We start from the raw sequence: 15,850 nt of genomic DNA on the forward strand, positions 1-15,850 counted from the left end.
TTTTTCATAAAAGAGATGCAAGTAGTCTTATTGTGATATTAGTGATTCGTGGGTGAAATTTGTGAACAGTTCTCAAATATTCAGATTGGCGGTACTGAAATGTCTGTGTACTTCTTAAATGAAAAAAGATCAAAACGGTGGAAGAAACCAAAAAAAAACACTTCTTCAGCATTAACCTGACGTGTGTGTCACCTCCAGTCCACAAGGGGGCGGCAGAGTACCTCACACATACATCTAACAGGAAACTATAATGACTAATTGGAGAACGAAAAAGTCCCTTCATACTTTCCGTAGTTGTCAGAATGTGGCTGTATGTGTTTGTCGGAATATTGTTTTTAAATTAAATAACTTTAGTTATATTCTTTGACCTCGCGACGATGGAGTCTTCTAGCTAGCAATGTTTTTATGTGTTGAAGCAGTCGGTCGAGTGGGACTTTGCTAAATTGTCGCTAACTTTTACAGCAATTGCGGTACAGAATTAAATGTCACGATGTTGGCAACCTTGTGGAGACTTAAACCCTGTCGGTGTTTTAGTCCCGACGTGTCTGCAACCTTCATGTCAGCACAAGGAGGCAGAAGAAACGGGTTGAGCTTGCTCGGCTTTCCGGTGTGGAGATCGAAATCCAGTGGCAAAATCAGAGAAAATCCGAAGAAGAGAGATCTGTCCGAAAAGAAACTTGTACGTATGTCAGACATAATTTTTCAGCTCTGTCGCAGTAGCTTCGTACCTAGCAGAAATTCTTGTGTAACTGCTACATTTCCTCCCCTCTCGTGTGGCACACAGACCCGTTACTTTGTTGACCACCGCAGGGTGAAGCTGGTGGCCGGGTCAGGAGGCAGAGGGGCCTGCAGCTTTCACAGTGAGCCCCGGAAAGAGTGGGGAGGGCCTGATGGAGGGAACGGGGGCGACGGGGGAAGCATCATTATTAAAGGTACAAACAAAACAAAAGAATTATGTATTTTTTTCCTATAAAGTCCTTCTTCAATAAATCATCACGTGACAACAAACAAATAAGTTGTTTACAGACTTGAAGGAATGGAATGCTGTCCAGCAGCATAATTCATGAAAGGCAGTTAAAATAATGCAAATATTGAAAAGGACTGAAAGCAATGGGAAGGAAGGACAAGTACTTATTAGAGTGTCAATGCAGTCTCTGAATGATGGATGCTTTGTACTTCCAGCTGACCGAGTCGTCAAGTCATTAGCCCAGGTAACTCCACTATACAAGGGCGAGGATGGACAATCAGGGAGGAGCAAGAACTGCTACGGTCGGAACGGCGGCCCAAGCTATGTTTTTGTGAGTGAATGCATTTGATCACACAATTCTGTCACGCTTTTTCCATAAACAAAACACGGTGCCTGACCTTTTTGTTTCTTATTTGCAAAGGTACCCTTAGGCACTGTGGTGAAGGAGCAAGGCAGCACAGTAGTGGACTTTTCCGCGCATGGCCAAGAGTATCTGGCTGTATTCGGAGGAGCTGGGGGGAAGGGGAACCGGTTCTTTCTGACCAACGAGAATCGGGCCCCGACATCAGCCACCCCAGGAACAGAGGGCCAGGAAAGGGTCCTTCAGCTGGAGCTGCGTACCATGGCTCACGCCGGGCTGGTGAGAAGAAGCTCCTCGTGGTTCAAAGGAACACCGGCACATTACTTTTTGCAGGTCTGATCTTCTTTGTCTCTTCAGGTTGGCTTTCCAAATGCTGGGAAATCGTCCCTGCTGAGAGCCATCTCTAAAGCCCGGCCCGCTGTGGCTGCTTATCCTTTCACAACACTCAACCCTCATGTTGGCATCGTCCAGTACAGGGATCATGAACAAGTAGCAGGTACTTTTAATAGAGACATGAAATGAATTAATAGGACCTTGCTCTGGATTGTCTGTGTTCTTGGTACATGAGATGTCTATGTTGTTCTGTTGCACCTTTAATGCAGGAATACAACCTAGAGAGTTCCCTGATTTTCAACCTTTGTCCTCCACTTGTTTTGCTTTAGTCGCCGACATCCCTGGCATCATTCGAGGAGCTCATCTAAACAGAGGCCTCGGCATCTCGTTCCTGCGTCACATCGAGCGCTGCCGCTTCCTCCTCTTCGTCTTGGACCTGTCGGCCCCCGAACCCTGGACCCAGTTCCGACACCTCCAATATGAACTGGACCAGTACGAGCCCGGTCTGTCCCAGCGGCCGCACGCCATCGTGGCCAACAAAATGGATCTGCCCGAGGCGCGGGGGCAGCTGGAAACTCTGAAGAGCCACGTCACCCAGAGGGTCATCGCCGTGTCGGCTCTCACAGGACAGAACACTGAGGAGCTCATCCTCCACCTCAGAGAGCTGTACGATGGCCACCTCAGCGCTGAGGCCAGTCATGGGGTCAAGCCCTCTAGGTGGTAGTGAACACTGCTCTTGGTCTCCTGACATTTGACTGGAGTGTAAGTATATTTATACAGGACGCTGTGAAACATATTTGAATTGTTTAATAAATGTTGGAAGAAAACTTTGCATCTTGCAGTGGCGATTCATTTATTGTTAATACTGTATTTCACAGACTAAATATTAGAGCGCATACATGCTATGACAAACAGTGAGTATCTAGATGCCAGCAAATAAAGACAAATAAGCCATAGAAGTTCAAGGAAAATGTATATGGACAAGGTGGAAAGGATTATAAACTATACTTTGGCAACACCCAATCACCTAACTCAGTATTTACATTTATTTATGCCTTAAATCCTGCCTCTAAATTGACTTCATTCACACTTTATTAACCGTACCAAAATTATTTAATCACAAATAATAAAAAAACAAATTAATTCTTTGTTGTAAACTTAATTCCAAAATGAAATCTTGTGTCATCTCATGAACTTGCATCTCTTGGGTAAATAGACTTTATGAGACAGTTTATATCAAATCCTGAAGCAAGATGATCTCTGGTCCCTACAGACGGGCAGCTGTTGAGATGAGCTGCATCTGGTGTCAGCCTCAGGTTTGGTCCATATTTCTTGGAGCAGAACATTCACGTCAACTCCCTGCGTGAATGAAGAATTCACCTGTGACTGTGGGTCTTGGACGTCTCTGCTTACCCTCACACCATTGTGGTCTCCATGCTTGGTACGATCACTTATCATTCAGTGTATTCTATACTTTGTGTCTGAATGACCCAAACTTATGGGTTTTTAATTTTATTGTTTTTTAATTGTCCAGGCATGCTTGAGAGGATCCTGTCTGCCTACACACCGATTCCTCCAGGCTGGTTACACCCACAAGTAAGCAACACACACAATTCACTGATGGGGATTAATGCTTTTATTTATGAAATCTGGATCTGGAATCTCTCTAATGACCTCGTATAATGCTGCTTTTCCCACCTGAATGAACCGATGTCAGTCTTCCAACAAAACCCTCAAAGTAGGGTATTTACGTACTAAGCATCTATTAAATCATGGCCACCGGGTCGAAAACAAGCTAAAACCAGTCTACAAACGAGTGGGTTGTTTATTGGAAAGACTCCATCAGGGTGTGGAACAGAGAGAGAGAGTATCTGCAATCAAAAAGTATACACACACAGTTTACTTGTATTTTTAAATGGTGGTTAAGCGGTGCAGGACTGTCTAGCGATGGTTAGTTAAATCACTATCGATACAGCTAGTGTTTTTAACCACAAGAGGACAGTATTTCACAATTAATTGAAGAGCTTCTTCATTTCAAACCCAGACGTTACAGTGGAGGATTGTGGTTCGACATGAAGCCTTTTCCAGAGTTTGATTAGATGTTGATGACCAATTATTACCAATAAGTAATGTCATTATCAAATCATATCCATCAGCTATGATGCATGAATCCTCTTATGAATATACAACAATTTATCTCCACAAAATTGTTGACAAAGCTATATTGTATATTTCAAGTATTGCTAAATGTATAGATAAAGTTTATAGATGTCTTATAGATATAACAAAAAATGTCCCAGGAACATTGTGCAATTTGAGTTTTGCTGCAATATGGATTTCAATTTTATTTTGGTATATGAACAGGATTTTTACACACAAAATTAATTAACTAACAAAACACACAAACACACACACACACACACACCATGTTGTCTGTCATAGATTAAATATATTTTACCCGTAGAAACAACCTTTTACAACTGTGTCTTTGCGCTCTGCAGTAAAAAAAATACAACTATACAAATGCCTCAGTTGGGGCAAGACAAAACCCCAAACTAATCTAACACAAAAGAAGAGGCAGCCAGGTGAGGGGAAACAAATGGCAATTATAAACTCTGCAACTTGCCAAAAATCAGGAAGAAAGTGATCTTTGCAATTAAATGGACACCCACCCCTGCAAGACAGAAAATGAAACACAAATTGCAAGCACACATGTTGACACTAAATGAGGTGGCAAGGGCAGGCCTACTGACTGAAAAAGTCGTGAGAAACTAAGGCCTACACACCCCCTTAGGCTGGAACAGCATTAACTAAGTACAGTGCTCTGTAATTCCACCATTAAAAAACGATGTGGAAAGCGTTAGTAAATTGGGAAAGATGGCAACTTGTGTAACACTGCCTTTCTCACTGTACACCTCCATAGATATGTACTCCACCTGTTACCTCAAAATGTATTCAAAGTAAGTAAGTAAAAGTGGTCAACATCTGCCTTCAGTTTAAGAAACACACAGACTGCTTTCCCACATGCATATGTAGCACACACTTAATGCACAGACACACCTTCACAAAAATTCACAGTGCAGTTTCTGTCATAACAAACAAAACCGGTTGAACTCGATGGCTCACAAGATACAGACTTTCACGGAGCTTCCATGGAAGCCATGGTCCATTTCTTGTGAGCCATCATGTGATGACTCACGAGATACGGACTTCCACGGAGCTTCCATGGAAGCCATGGTCCGTATCTCGTGAGTCATCATGTTCAACCGGTATTCTATTTACTCCCACAAACATGTTTGCTATCATGAGCGATCATGCGATGGCTCACGAGATACAGACTTCCATAGAGCTTCCACGGCGCCCATGGTCCTTATTTCGTGAGTTATCATGTTCAACCGGTGTTCTATTTACTCCCACACACATATTTTCGTTTGGCTGATCAATTGACAATCGCATGTCGAGTATTTCCAACTGTTCCCTGACCATTTGTACCATTCCATAATAAAGATTGTGAATACTGCTTTATAAAATCCCCTGAATCAACTTTGCGATTGACTACTACAATTTAGATGCTGCTCTGCATCTGATAGGAAGTTTGCTGTTGTCTTTTGCGTTTGGCATTTTTCATGCAGTGCTGGGATCCGGCATGCACATGGAGGCCAGTGTTGTGAACTTGCGATCTAGGTCCAGGTCCAGTTCTGGGTCAAAGGGAATTTCGGTGATGGAAATAGCGTCTAGCTCAGTGTTTGTCCTCGAGCGTCCCTCATCAGCGTACAAGTGAGGGGTGTCATTGTCCAGCTCCTTTTCTCGTGCCTGGAGATCGAACAACATCTAATCCAAGGAAAAACGGAAAACGGAATGTTAAAATGAAATGACAGAAACATAAGCCAGAATTGAGCAACGTGTGATTTTTACCTTATCTAACAGATAAGTGAATACGTAGGGATGTTGTTGCTGTTGCCTCATGGAGTATTTACTTGGTGGCGCCCAAGACTGAGGGATCAGAGAGAAACAAATGGCCTCAATGTTTTTTCAAATAGCATAACAAGTAACACAAAAACTCATAAGTGGAATATTTGTACAACACTGTATAAATGACTTTACCCTGTACTTCGAGTGTCTGTGTTGATACCCTGCTGCTCCTTGGCGCAGGTCTTTGTTTGTGTGGAACGATTCGCTCACCCTCACACTAGCTGATCTGCGTAAATGCTGTAAAATGAAACAATCCAACAAATAACTGCAAATGCAAATGCAAACTTAGAATTTTGAGTCCTAAATAAGTCAGAATTTGCTCTATACCAAATGTAATGCTGCTGAATTCATTTGCATGCTGAATTTTAAAGTCAACATAGTATTTGTATTGTTTTAGGTTAAGTAAAACAATACAAAAAAGTATGACGCATTTCAATGGCTCAAATCCAAGTGAACTCTCAAGTCAGTGGTGTCAAAGTTCATTGTGATTATTTGATTTTGATGTGTTAATCCAGCTCAAGTTGTATTTGTGTTCACACCCTTATCTTTAAACAGAATTCTTGTGATACATACCGAGGCACTTTCCAGCGTAGTCCTCCCTGGCTGGAGGACAAAACATTTTAAGTAACCTTGCTGTGCACGACAGGTACTGCAGTCATGCTAGTGATACATTGTGCCCATACAAATATGTTGCTTTGCTATTTCCGAAGTCGTTGCACTTACTGGCCTTGTCCCTACGGTCAAAAAATCCGTGGCTGTTACCATATTTTCACAGTTTCCTTGGATGGATGGATGGAAAACAACCTGTTGTAACACAAAAGCAATTTTTAATTCTTAAAAAAACCAACATTCATAATAATACCATATATCTTGAGAGACTTCTGACTGAAATTAAGCTCATGGACCCTGTCATGTTCAACTCTGGATGGAAAACCTACAAACCTCACAGTCAACTCCCATTATCTCTGTGTTAGATATCATCAAATGTTCTCCAGAACCTTCATCTGGGATGTCCTTGGTCTTTCTCTTACAGGACAACAGAAGAGCCAATAGAAGAACACCTGCAATATAAAGCCAGCGTCTTCACTCTTCTCTTTTCACAAATCAGACTGGTAGCAATTCCACAAAGACTCCTCTTGACAATAACCAATACTTCATAGTGATGTGCCTCCTTACCTACAACGAGCAGTGCAGCAAAAAACATAATCCCAAGCACGGCCCCTCCTGCTGAGGAACTTGCGGCTTTGCGGATGCGACAGTTAGGCCTCCTCGCGTCCAAGCACTCACAAACAGCTATGGACAGGTTGTGTTTAGCGGAATGGTCCTGAAGGTCAGAAACTTCCAGGACCAACTCATGATGTCCAGAATGAACAGTCTTCTCTTTTATCAGGGATACTGAGTAACCTGTAGATAAAGTGGATAAAGTAGGAGCGGGGTAGTTGTCATGACGTATTCAGAGAGAGACTTATAGGTTGGTGCTTTAGCCATGTTTGAATTACAAAGGAGTTGTCATAATTCAGTCTTACCATAAGTTGGCTCAACCCTCCACTTGCCCTTGACGTCTCCATGGAGCTTGAACCTAAATGGTCCGCTGTAGGGTTCTTCATCCAGATCAAAGGCTGTGATATTGGCCCGAGTGGGTCCATCAGATTGACATATGTCCACAAAGTTCACCAAAAGGGACGGAACATTGTCATTCTCATCTTTAATGTGGATGTTGAGGGTTGCAGTGCCTGTCAATGGAGGCAATCCTGTTGGAGCGTAAAATATGTAGTAAGTTTTCGTTTTCAGCAAGTGAAGAAATTCTGACTGTTGTGTGTGGCCTGTGTATGTGATCATGGAGGTTGTACCATTGTCCACAGCGTACACTGTGGCTTTATACACATTGTTCTTCACAAAAGATGACTCTCTGTCCAAGACTTTTGATGTGGTTACTTTTCCGGTCTTGGGGTCCACCGTCACCCAGTCAGCAGGATCTTCTCCTTTTCTGTACCTATTCATACACATTTATTACCTCTGATACATTTTTGGTGTCTCAAATACTCCAATAAGCTGGACAGATATTTAGCGTCATGACTTACTTGACATGGCTTTTGAAATCCAAGTCTTTTGCTGTAAACGTCTCCAGATAGTGTCCCACAGGCACATTTTCCATCGCCCTGACGTCTTTGACACTTGGCGTGAAGAAAGGCGGTTCGTTGACGTCCTCCACCCTCAGGGTCACACGGCGGACGGACAGAGGCGGCACCAGGCCCGTCCCAGGCTCACCCTCAATCTTGACCACGTCCCACGCGCCGTTGGTGTTACGTCTCTGCACTTTACACGACTGATAAGGGATTTCATTCTCCACACTGATGCTCAGGTTCTTCACGGATTCTACTTCATAGTCCAGTTGCTTTAAGAAAAACATTAGACAGACAGCCACATGTAAGAATATCACTTCTTTATGTTTTGTTCAGTTTCTTTGATTTGTCATGTTCCCTTCCTGTTCCCATGTTTGTAGCAGGTATAGTCTAAGAGCATGTGGTTGTACCTTTGCCACCATCAGGAGTCCGTCGTTAGTCACAGGGTCAGTAGTGTTTTTAACCACAAGAGGACAGTATTTCACAATTAATTGAAGAGCTTCTTCATTTCAAACCCAGACGTTACAGTGGAGGATTGTGGTTCGACATGAAGCCTTTTCCAGAGTTTGATTAGATGTTGATGACCAAGTAGTACCAATTAGTAATGTCATTATCAAATCATATCCATCAGCTATGATGCATGAATCCTCTTATGAATATACAACAAGTTATCTCCACAAAATTGTTGACAAAGCTATATTGTATATTTCAAGTATTGCTAAATGTATAGATAAAGTTTATAGATGTCTTATAGATATAACAAAAAATTTGCCAGGAACATTGTGCAATTTGAGTTTTGCTGCAATATGGATTTCAATTTTATTTTGGTATATGAACAGGATTTTTACACACAAAATTAATTAACTAACAAAACACACAAACACACACACACAAACACACACACACACACACACACACACACCATGTTGTCTGTCATAGATTAAATATATTTTACCCGTAGAAACAACCTTTTACAACTGTGTCTTTGCGCTCTGCAGTAAAAAAAATACAACTATACAAATGCCTCAGTTGGGGCAAGACAAAACCCCAAACTAATCTAACACAAAAGAAGAGGCAGCCAGGTGAGGGGAAACAAATGGCAATTATAAACTCTGCAACTTGCCAAAAATCAGGAAGAAAGTGATCTTTGCAATTAAATGGACACCCACCCCTGCAAGACAGAAAATAAAACACAAATTGCAAGCACACATGTTGACACTAAATGAGGCGACAAGGGCAGGCCTACTGACTGAAAAAGTCGTGAGAAACTAAGGCCTACACACCCCCTTAGGCTGGAACAGCATTAACTAAGTACAGTGCTCTGTAATTCCACCATTAAAAAACGATGTGGAAAGCGTTAGTAAATTGGGAAAGATGGCAACTTGTGTAACACTGCCTTTCTCACTGTACACCTCCATAGATATGTACTCCACCTGTTACCTCAAAATGTATTCAAAGTAAGTAAGTAAAAGTGGTCAACATCTGCCTTCAGTTTAAGAAACACACAGACTGCTTTCCCACATGCATATGAAGCACACACTTAATGCACAGACACACCTTCACATAAATTCACAGTGCAGTTTGTGTCAAAACAAACACAACCGGTTGAACTCGATGGCTCACAAGATACAGACTTTCACGGAGCTTCCTTGGAAGCCATGGTCCGTTTCTGGTGAGCCATCATGTGATGACTCACGAGATACGGACTTCCACGGAGCTTCCATGGAAGCCATGGTCCGTATCTCGTGAGTCATCATGTTCAACCGGTATTCTATTTACTCCCAAACACATGTTTTCTATCATGAGCGATCATGCGATGGCTCACGAGATACAGACTTCCATGGAGCTTCCACGGCACCCATGGTCCTTATTTCGTGAGTTATCATGTTCAACCGGTGTTCTATTTACTCCCACACACATATTTTCGTTTGGCTGATCAATTGACAATCGCATGTCGAGTATTTCCAACCGTTCCCTGACCATTTGTACCATTCCATAATAAAGATTGTGAATACTGCTTTATAAAATCCCCTGAATCAACTTTGCGATTGATTACTACAATTTAGATGCTGCTCTGTATCTGATAGGAAGTTTGCTGTTGTCTTTTGCGTTTGGCATTTTTCATGCAGTGCTGGGATCCGGCATGCACATGGAGGCCAGTGTTGTGAACTTGCGATCTAGGTCCAGGTCCAGTTCTGGGTCAAAGGGAATTTCGGTGATGGAAATAGCGTCTAGCTCAGTGTTTGTCCTCAAGCGTCCCTCATCAGCGTACAAGTGAGGGGTGTCATTGTCCAGCTCCTTTTCTCGTGCCTGGAGATCGAACAACCTCTAATCCAAGGAAAAACGGAAAACGGAATGTTAAAATGAAATGACAGAAACATAAGCCAGAATTGAGCAACGTGTGATTTTTACCTTATCTAACAGATAAGTGAGTCCGTAGGGATGTTGTTGCTGTTGCCTCATGGAGTATTTACTTGGTGGCGCCCAAGACTGAGGGATCAGGGAGAAACAAATGGCCTCAATGTTTTTTCAAATAGCATAACAAGTAACACAAAAACTCATAAGTGGAATATTTGTACAACACTGTATAAATGACTTTACCCTGTACTTGGAGTGTCTGTGTTGATACCCTGCTGCTCCTTGGCGCAGGTCTTTGTTTGTGTGGAACGATTCGCTCACCCTCACACTAGCTGATCTGCGTAAATGCTGTAAAATGAAACAATCCAACAAATAACTGCAAATGCAAATGCAAACTTAGAATTTTGAGTCCTAAATAAGTCAGAATTTGCTCTATACCAAATGTAATGCTGCTGAATTCATTTGCATGCTGAATTTTACAGTCAACATAGTATTTGTATTGTTTTAGGTTAAGTAAAACAATACAAAAAAGTATGACGCATTTCAATGGCTCAAATCCAAGTGAACTCTCAAGTCAGTGGTGTCAAAGTTCATTGTGATTATTTGATTTTGATGTGTTAATCCAGCTCAAGTTGTATTTGTGTTCACACCCTTATCTTTAAACAGAATTCTTGTGATACATACCGAGGCACTTTCCAGCGTAGTCCTCCCTGGCTGGAGGACAAAACATTTTAAGTAACCTTGCTGTGCACGACAGGTACTGCAGTCATGCTAGTGATACATTGTGCCCATACAAATATGTTGCTTTGCTATTTCCGAAGTCGTTGCACTTACTGGCCTTGTCCCTACGGTCCAAAAATTCGTGGCTGTTACCATATTTTCACAGTTTCCTTGGATGGATGGATGGAAAACAACCTGTTGTAACACAAAAGCAATTTTTAATTCTTAAAAAAACCAACATTCATAATAATACCATATATCTTGAGAGACTTCTGACTGAAATTAAGCTCATGGACCCTGTCATGTTCAACTCTGGATAGAAAACCTACAAACCTCACAGTCAACTCCCATTATCTCTGTGTTAGATATCATCAAATGTTCTCCAGAACCTTCATCTGGGATGTCCTTGGTCTTTCTCTTACAGGACAACAGAAGAGCGAACAGAAGAACACCTGCAATATAAAGCCAGCGTCTTCACTCTTCTCTTTTCACAAATCAGACTGATAGCAATTCCACAAAGACTCCTCTTGACAATAACCAATACTTCATAGTGATGTGCCTCCTTACCTACAACGAGCAGTGCAGCAAAAAACATAATCCCAAGCACGGCCCCTCCTGCTGAGGAACTTGCGGCTTTGCGGATGCGACAGTTAGGCCTCCTCGCGTCCAAGCACTCACAAACAGCTATGGACAGGTTGTGTTTAGCGGAATGGTCCTGAAGGTCAGAAACTTCCAGGACCAACTCATGATGTCCAGAATGAACAGTCTTCTCTTTTATCAGGGATACTGAGTAACCTGTAGATAAAGTGGATAAAGTAGGAGCGGGGTAGTTGTCATGACGTATTCAGAGAGAGACTTATAGGTTGGTGTTTTAGCCATGTTTGAATTACAAAGGAGTTGTCATAATTCAGTCTTACCATAAGTTGGCTCAACCCTCCACTTGCCCTCGACGTCTCCATGGAGCTTGAACCTAAATGGTCCGCTGTAGGGTTCTTCATCCAGATCAAAGGCTGTGATATTGGCCTGAGTGGGTCCATCAGATTGACATATGTCCACAAAGTTCACCAAAAGGGACGGAACATTGTCATTCTCATCTTTAATGTGGATGTTGAGGGTTGCAGTGCCTGTCAATGGAGGCAATCCTGTTGGAGCGTAAAATATGTAGTAAGTTTTCGTTTTCAGCAAGTGAAGAAATTCTGACTGTTGTGTGTGGCCTGTGTATGTGATCATGGAGGTTGTACCATTGTCCACAGCGTACACTGTGGCTTTATACACATTGTTCTTCACAAAAGATGACTCTCTGTCCAAGACTTTTGATGTGGTTACTTTTCCGGTCTTGGGGTCCACCGTCACCCAGTCAGCAGGATCTTCTCCTTTTCTGTACCTATTCATACACATTTATTACCTCTGATACATTTTTGGTGTCTCAAATACTCCAATAAGCTGGACAGATATTTAGCGTCATGACTTACTTGACATGGCTTTTGAAATCCAAGTCTTTTGCTGTAAACGTCTCCAGATAGTGTCCCACAGGCACATTTTCCATCGCCCTGACGTCTTTGACACTTGGCGTGAAGAAAGGCGGTTCGTTGACGTCCTCCACCCTCAGGGTCACACGGCGGACGGACAGAGGCGGCACCAGGCCCGTCCCAGGCTCACCCTCAATCTTGACCACGTCCCACGCGCCGTTGGTGTTACGTCTCTGCACTTTACACGACTGATAAGGGATTTCATTCTCCACACTGATGCTCAGGTTCTTCACGGATTCTACTTCATAGTCCAGTTGCTTTAAGAAAAACATTAGACAGACAGCCACATGTAAGAATATCACTTCTTTATGTTTTGTTCAGTTTCTTTGATTTGTCATGTTCCCTTTAGTGTTTGTAGCAGGTATAGTCTAAGAGCATGTGGTTGTACCTTTGCCACCATCAGGAGTCCGTCGTTAGTCACAGGGTCAGTAGTGATTTTAAAGTTGTTGTTTGTGTCGCCGTGGATTTTATACTTCGCCCTCCAGGCTTCCGTACCTTTGCTGTCTTGGTCCGTGACATGCAGACGCAAAACCAGAACATTTTCCTCTCCTTCTTTCACCCTTCCTGGACCCTAAGATAAGATAATAAGAGATCATACAATTCTATACTAGGTGAGTTATTTGATCCTGCATTTATACTTGAAGGAAGAAATGATTGCTTACACTTTGTCTTGTGAAAAGAGGAATATGGTTATTTCCGTCTTCTATGGTCACTATGACTTCACCTGTGCTGGAGAGCTGGATTTTCTCTCCACGATCTTTGGCCTCCAGTTTGATGGTGTATTTATCTGCTTTCTGAGGGGTGAGCACACACGTGGTCACTTTGGAAAATGACCCTTTACATTTTTTTACCCATGTAAAATCTTAAAGCATCATCGGATTTTTGTTTTGATTTGTTTCCTTTTACCTCATGATCCAGACATCCTTTGAAGTAAATGGTCCCGGTGTCCCCTTTGGCAATAAAGTTGAACTCCAAGTCAGAAGGCTCAGGAGTGACTGAGAGCATTTTTAAATCAAATTTACGATTGGGCTCCAGGATGTCAATGTCAGAAGCCATAACTGTAACCAGGTCTGTTCCTGTCAGCATCGGGAAAACACGTTTAATGCTTAGCCTGTTTGTGACGTTTGCAGCAACTTTAATCAATTCCACTATCGTTTGAGGAAATATTCAATGAATGGCAACTTACCTTGTGAGGCTGCCTCTTTCACGCTGATTTCATATATTTTTCTACCAAACAAAGGAGGGTTGTCATTTATGTCCAATATTGACACGTCCACACCCAGCTGTGTGTCTATAACATGTTTCTCTTCATCCATTGCTTTGAATGTCAGCTGCAGTGCAACGTTACAGGTTAACATCATGTGGAAATATAATTACACACGTCAATATAAACTAAGCTTTCCATAAGAACAGTATCAATGCCATTTAATCAATTGTGTCTCACCTTGAGATCTGGATATCTCTCACGGTCTACACTGCCATGGACAAAAATTTCCCCTGTGTCTTTGTTGATGGTTAAAAGGTTTTTTGGATCCTTATCCACACCTTCACCGTGCAGTGTGAAATACGTGAACGTTTTCTCAAGTTCAATCTGCAGGAAGTGAAACAAATGGCAGCATTGATATGACGGCAGCATAACTGCATCCCCACGTGTTGCTGTTCACATCCAAGCATTGTGATACTTACTTTGCCGAGTTTATATGGGAAAGGTCCTTTACTTTCTTCCTCGATCGAAAAGGAATCTATGATCCAGTTTCTCTTCTGTCGCTGCAGAATGTCTGACGATGACCCCTGCAGGCCCACACACTGCAAAAGCAGAGACTTGTTTACTGTGTGGTTGTCAATGACTTCGGTTCCACACATTCGTGCAATTACCTCTGAACACACCTCGGAATGTGTTCAGAGGTAATTGGTTGGTAATCATGAAATTAGGAATATAATGACAACCGATTATGCAAATATTGTACCTGATGCAAATTGTCAAAAGATACATTTTCATTTGTACATAGCCTCCAATCCACATTCCTACGGACTTGTAAGATTGTTCAAAGAAAAGCAATTTTAAGAATTTCTCAGAATTGTCAACCCTTATTTTCAGAAAGATGTAGACATCAGATTCTTACCAGCATAATGAGAAGACTGAGGTGCAGCATTTCCATGTTGTATCCAGATAATATGTTATCACATCTCATTCGTATGTTCACCTGAATGTACTGTAAGTCAGTATGTTGAAGGTGCCGCTCTGATATACTCTACCTGTGAGTGGGAGGGGGTTGATGAAACTTCCTGACATGCTCCCTGAGGGCGCAGCCTGGAAGCATTTTACATCTCGCCGTTCTTGGGTAATATTTATTTAGTTGTTGGACTTGGCCTGAGAGGAGGTTGCATAATTTTCATTTTGTAAATGACATTTGTTGTTCAGTATGACAGTAGGAGTTACCTGGATTAAGCAGATCTCTGTGTTGTGAACAATACTTCCAATAGTAGTATTACTTGGAAATCATTTTCACAAACACTTGTGCACACGCAAACACACGGACAGCCACGCACAGGCACACGCACAGGCACACGCACAGGCACAGGCACAGGCACACGCACTCACACGCGCACACACACGTGCACATGTCTAGGCACATACATTGTTTCCTTACAAGTTACAAAAAAGAAAAACCACCTCGACACATATAACTTTACCTCACACGGACACTCAAAGCTGACAATGTGAAGTTGCCTTTTTAAAATTACAATAGTCCTCGAGGTGAATACGTCATGCAGCTTTTGTTTGCTTTTCAATTCTTCATTATGACACAACACAAACAAAGAACCCAAGTCCAAGTCTGAGAGATGAAGCAGACCGATGTCATGTAGTCGACTTAAGATACATTAAGATACTTAAGATACTTTATTAATCGTCATTTGGACTTCTTCACCATCTGACCTTAAGTCTACAGAGCAGGAATCTGGTCACGGAGCCAAACATTGTAGCATTGGGTGGGTGAGAATTAGTCACGCGAGCATGTCACTGAATCACCTTTTTGTGTTGTTTACATACGCCAACGAAGTACTGCAAACCCAGGACGCCACATCAATCATATTTGCTGTCTTTTATGTACGCCACAGCCAAGAACAACATTTTTTTCAGCTCTGGTTGCTTGTTTTGTGGCAGGAACAAACATGTCGGCAGATTTCAGTCCTTGTCCACCTGCTGAGCTGGGAAAAGGGGTTTTATTTATTGTTTCACAGGGCATGTCAGGACATTTTTGCCATTGTGCCATAAACTATTACACTTGAACGAAATAAAAAACAGGCACAAATCCAGATATAATTTATCATGTGTCATCTTGATTTTATCTGCATCCAGACGTCAAATAAAAATTGGTGATAAAAATTAATTAAAAAAGGGGTTAAAGGATTACACAACCTCCTCCGCTGTGGCGTTTTAGTTGCCTACTATTATCATTATCATTATTTAACCTTTGTTTCATAA

At 42.1% G+C, this 15,850-nt stretch overlaps 3 protein-coding genes across 4 annotated transcripts; 1 reads left to right on the forward strand and 2 right to left on the reverse strand.

Annotated features, from left to right (window-relative positions):
- The first annotated feature begins 288 nt into the window (after nucleotides 1-288).
- mtg2 (mitochondrial ribosome-associated GTPase 2) lies at nucleotides 289-3,708 on the forward strand. Of its 2 annotated transcripts, XR_012965130.1 has the most exons (8): nucleotides 289-679; nucleotides 785-932; nucleotides 1,183-1,298; nucleotides 1,389-1,607; nucleotides 1,686-1,824; nucleotides 1,991-2,423; nucleotides 2,935-3,102; nucleotides 3,196-3,708. XR_012965130.1 is itself a non-coding variant. In XM_076166941.1 (6 exons), exons 1-6 carry the CDS (start codon nucleotides 491-493, stop codon nucleotides 2,383-2,385), a joined length of 1,206 nt encoding a protein of 401 aa, XP_076023056.1. In that variant the 5' UTR covers nucleotides 289-490; the 3' UTR covers nucleotides 2,386-2,492. The 2 variants fall into 2 exon arrangements, 1 of the variants encoding a protein (XP_076023056.1); XM_076166941.1 differs by lacking the exons at nucleotides 2,935-3,102; nucleotides 3,196-3,708 and having other exon boundaries at nucleotides 1,991-2,492.
- Nucleotides 3,709-3,906: 198 nt separating this feature from the next.
- On the reverse strand, nucleotides 3,907-8,238 carry LOC143013350 (desmocollin 2-like protein). Its single transcript, XM_076166940.1, has 11 exons — nucleotides 8,167-8,238; nucleotides 7,715-8,028; nucleotides 7,484-7,626; nucleotides 7,160-7,384; nucleotides 6,810-7,037; nucleotides 6,576-6,694; nucleotides 6,357-6,437; nucleotides 6,207-6,236; nucleotides 5,766-5,870; nucleotides 5,577-5,654; nucleotides 3,907-5,492 (listed from the first exon to the last, which is right to left on the reverse strand). The coding sequence occupies exons 1-11, from the start codon at nucleotides 8,176-8,178 to the stop codon at nucleotides 5,286-5,288; spliced, it is 1,542 nt and encodes a 513-aa protein (XP_076023055.1). The 5' UTR covers nucleotides 8,179-8,238; the 3' UTR covers nucleotides 3,907-5,285.
- A 325-nt stretch (nucleotides 8,239-8,563) lies between these two features.
- On the reverse strand, nucleotides 8,564-14,619 carry LOC143013349 (cadherin-13-like). The gene is made up of 17 exons (XM_076166939.1): nucleotides 14,487-14,619; nucleotides 14,050-14,169; nucleotides 13,808-13,954; nucleotides 13,550-13,694; nucleotides 13,270-13,439; nucleotides 13,026-13,157; nucleotides 12,752-12,934; nucleotides 12,307-12,620; nucleotides 12,076-12,218; nucleotides 11,752-11,976; nucleotides 11,402-11,629; nucleotides 11,168-11,286; nucleotides 10,949-11,029; nucleotides 10,799-10,828; nucleotides 10,358-10,462; nucleotides 10,169-10,246; nucleotides 8,564-10,084 (listed from the first exon to the last, which is right to left on the reverse strand). The coding sequence occupies exons 1-17, from the start codon at nucleotides 14,553-14,555 to the stop codon at nucleotides 9,878-9,880; spliced, it is 2,496 nt and encodes an 831-aa protein (XP_076023054.1). The 5' UTR covers nucleotides 14,556-14,619; the 3' UTR covers nucleotides 8,564-9,877.
- Nucleotides 14,620-15,850: the final 1,231 nt, after the last annotated feature.

Source organism: Genypterus blacodes, unplaced genomic scaffold (assembly GCF_046128005.1).
Source record: "Genypterus blacodes isolate CSIRO-AG114 ecotype Tasmania unplaced genomic scaffold, CSIRO-AGI_Gbla_v1 ptg000156l_1, whole genome shotgun sequence".
Lineage (NCBI taxonomy): Eukaryota > Metazoa > Chordata > Actinopteri > Ophidiiformes > Ophidiidae > Genypterus > Genypterus blacodes.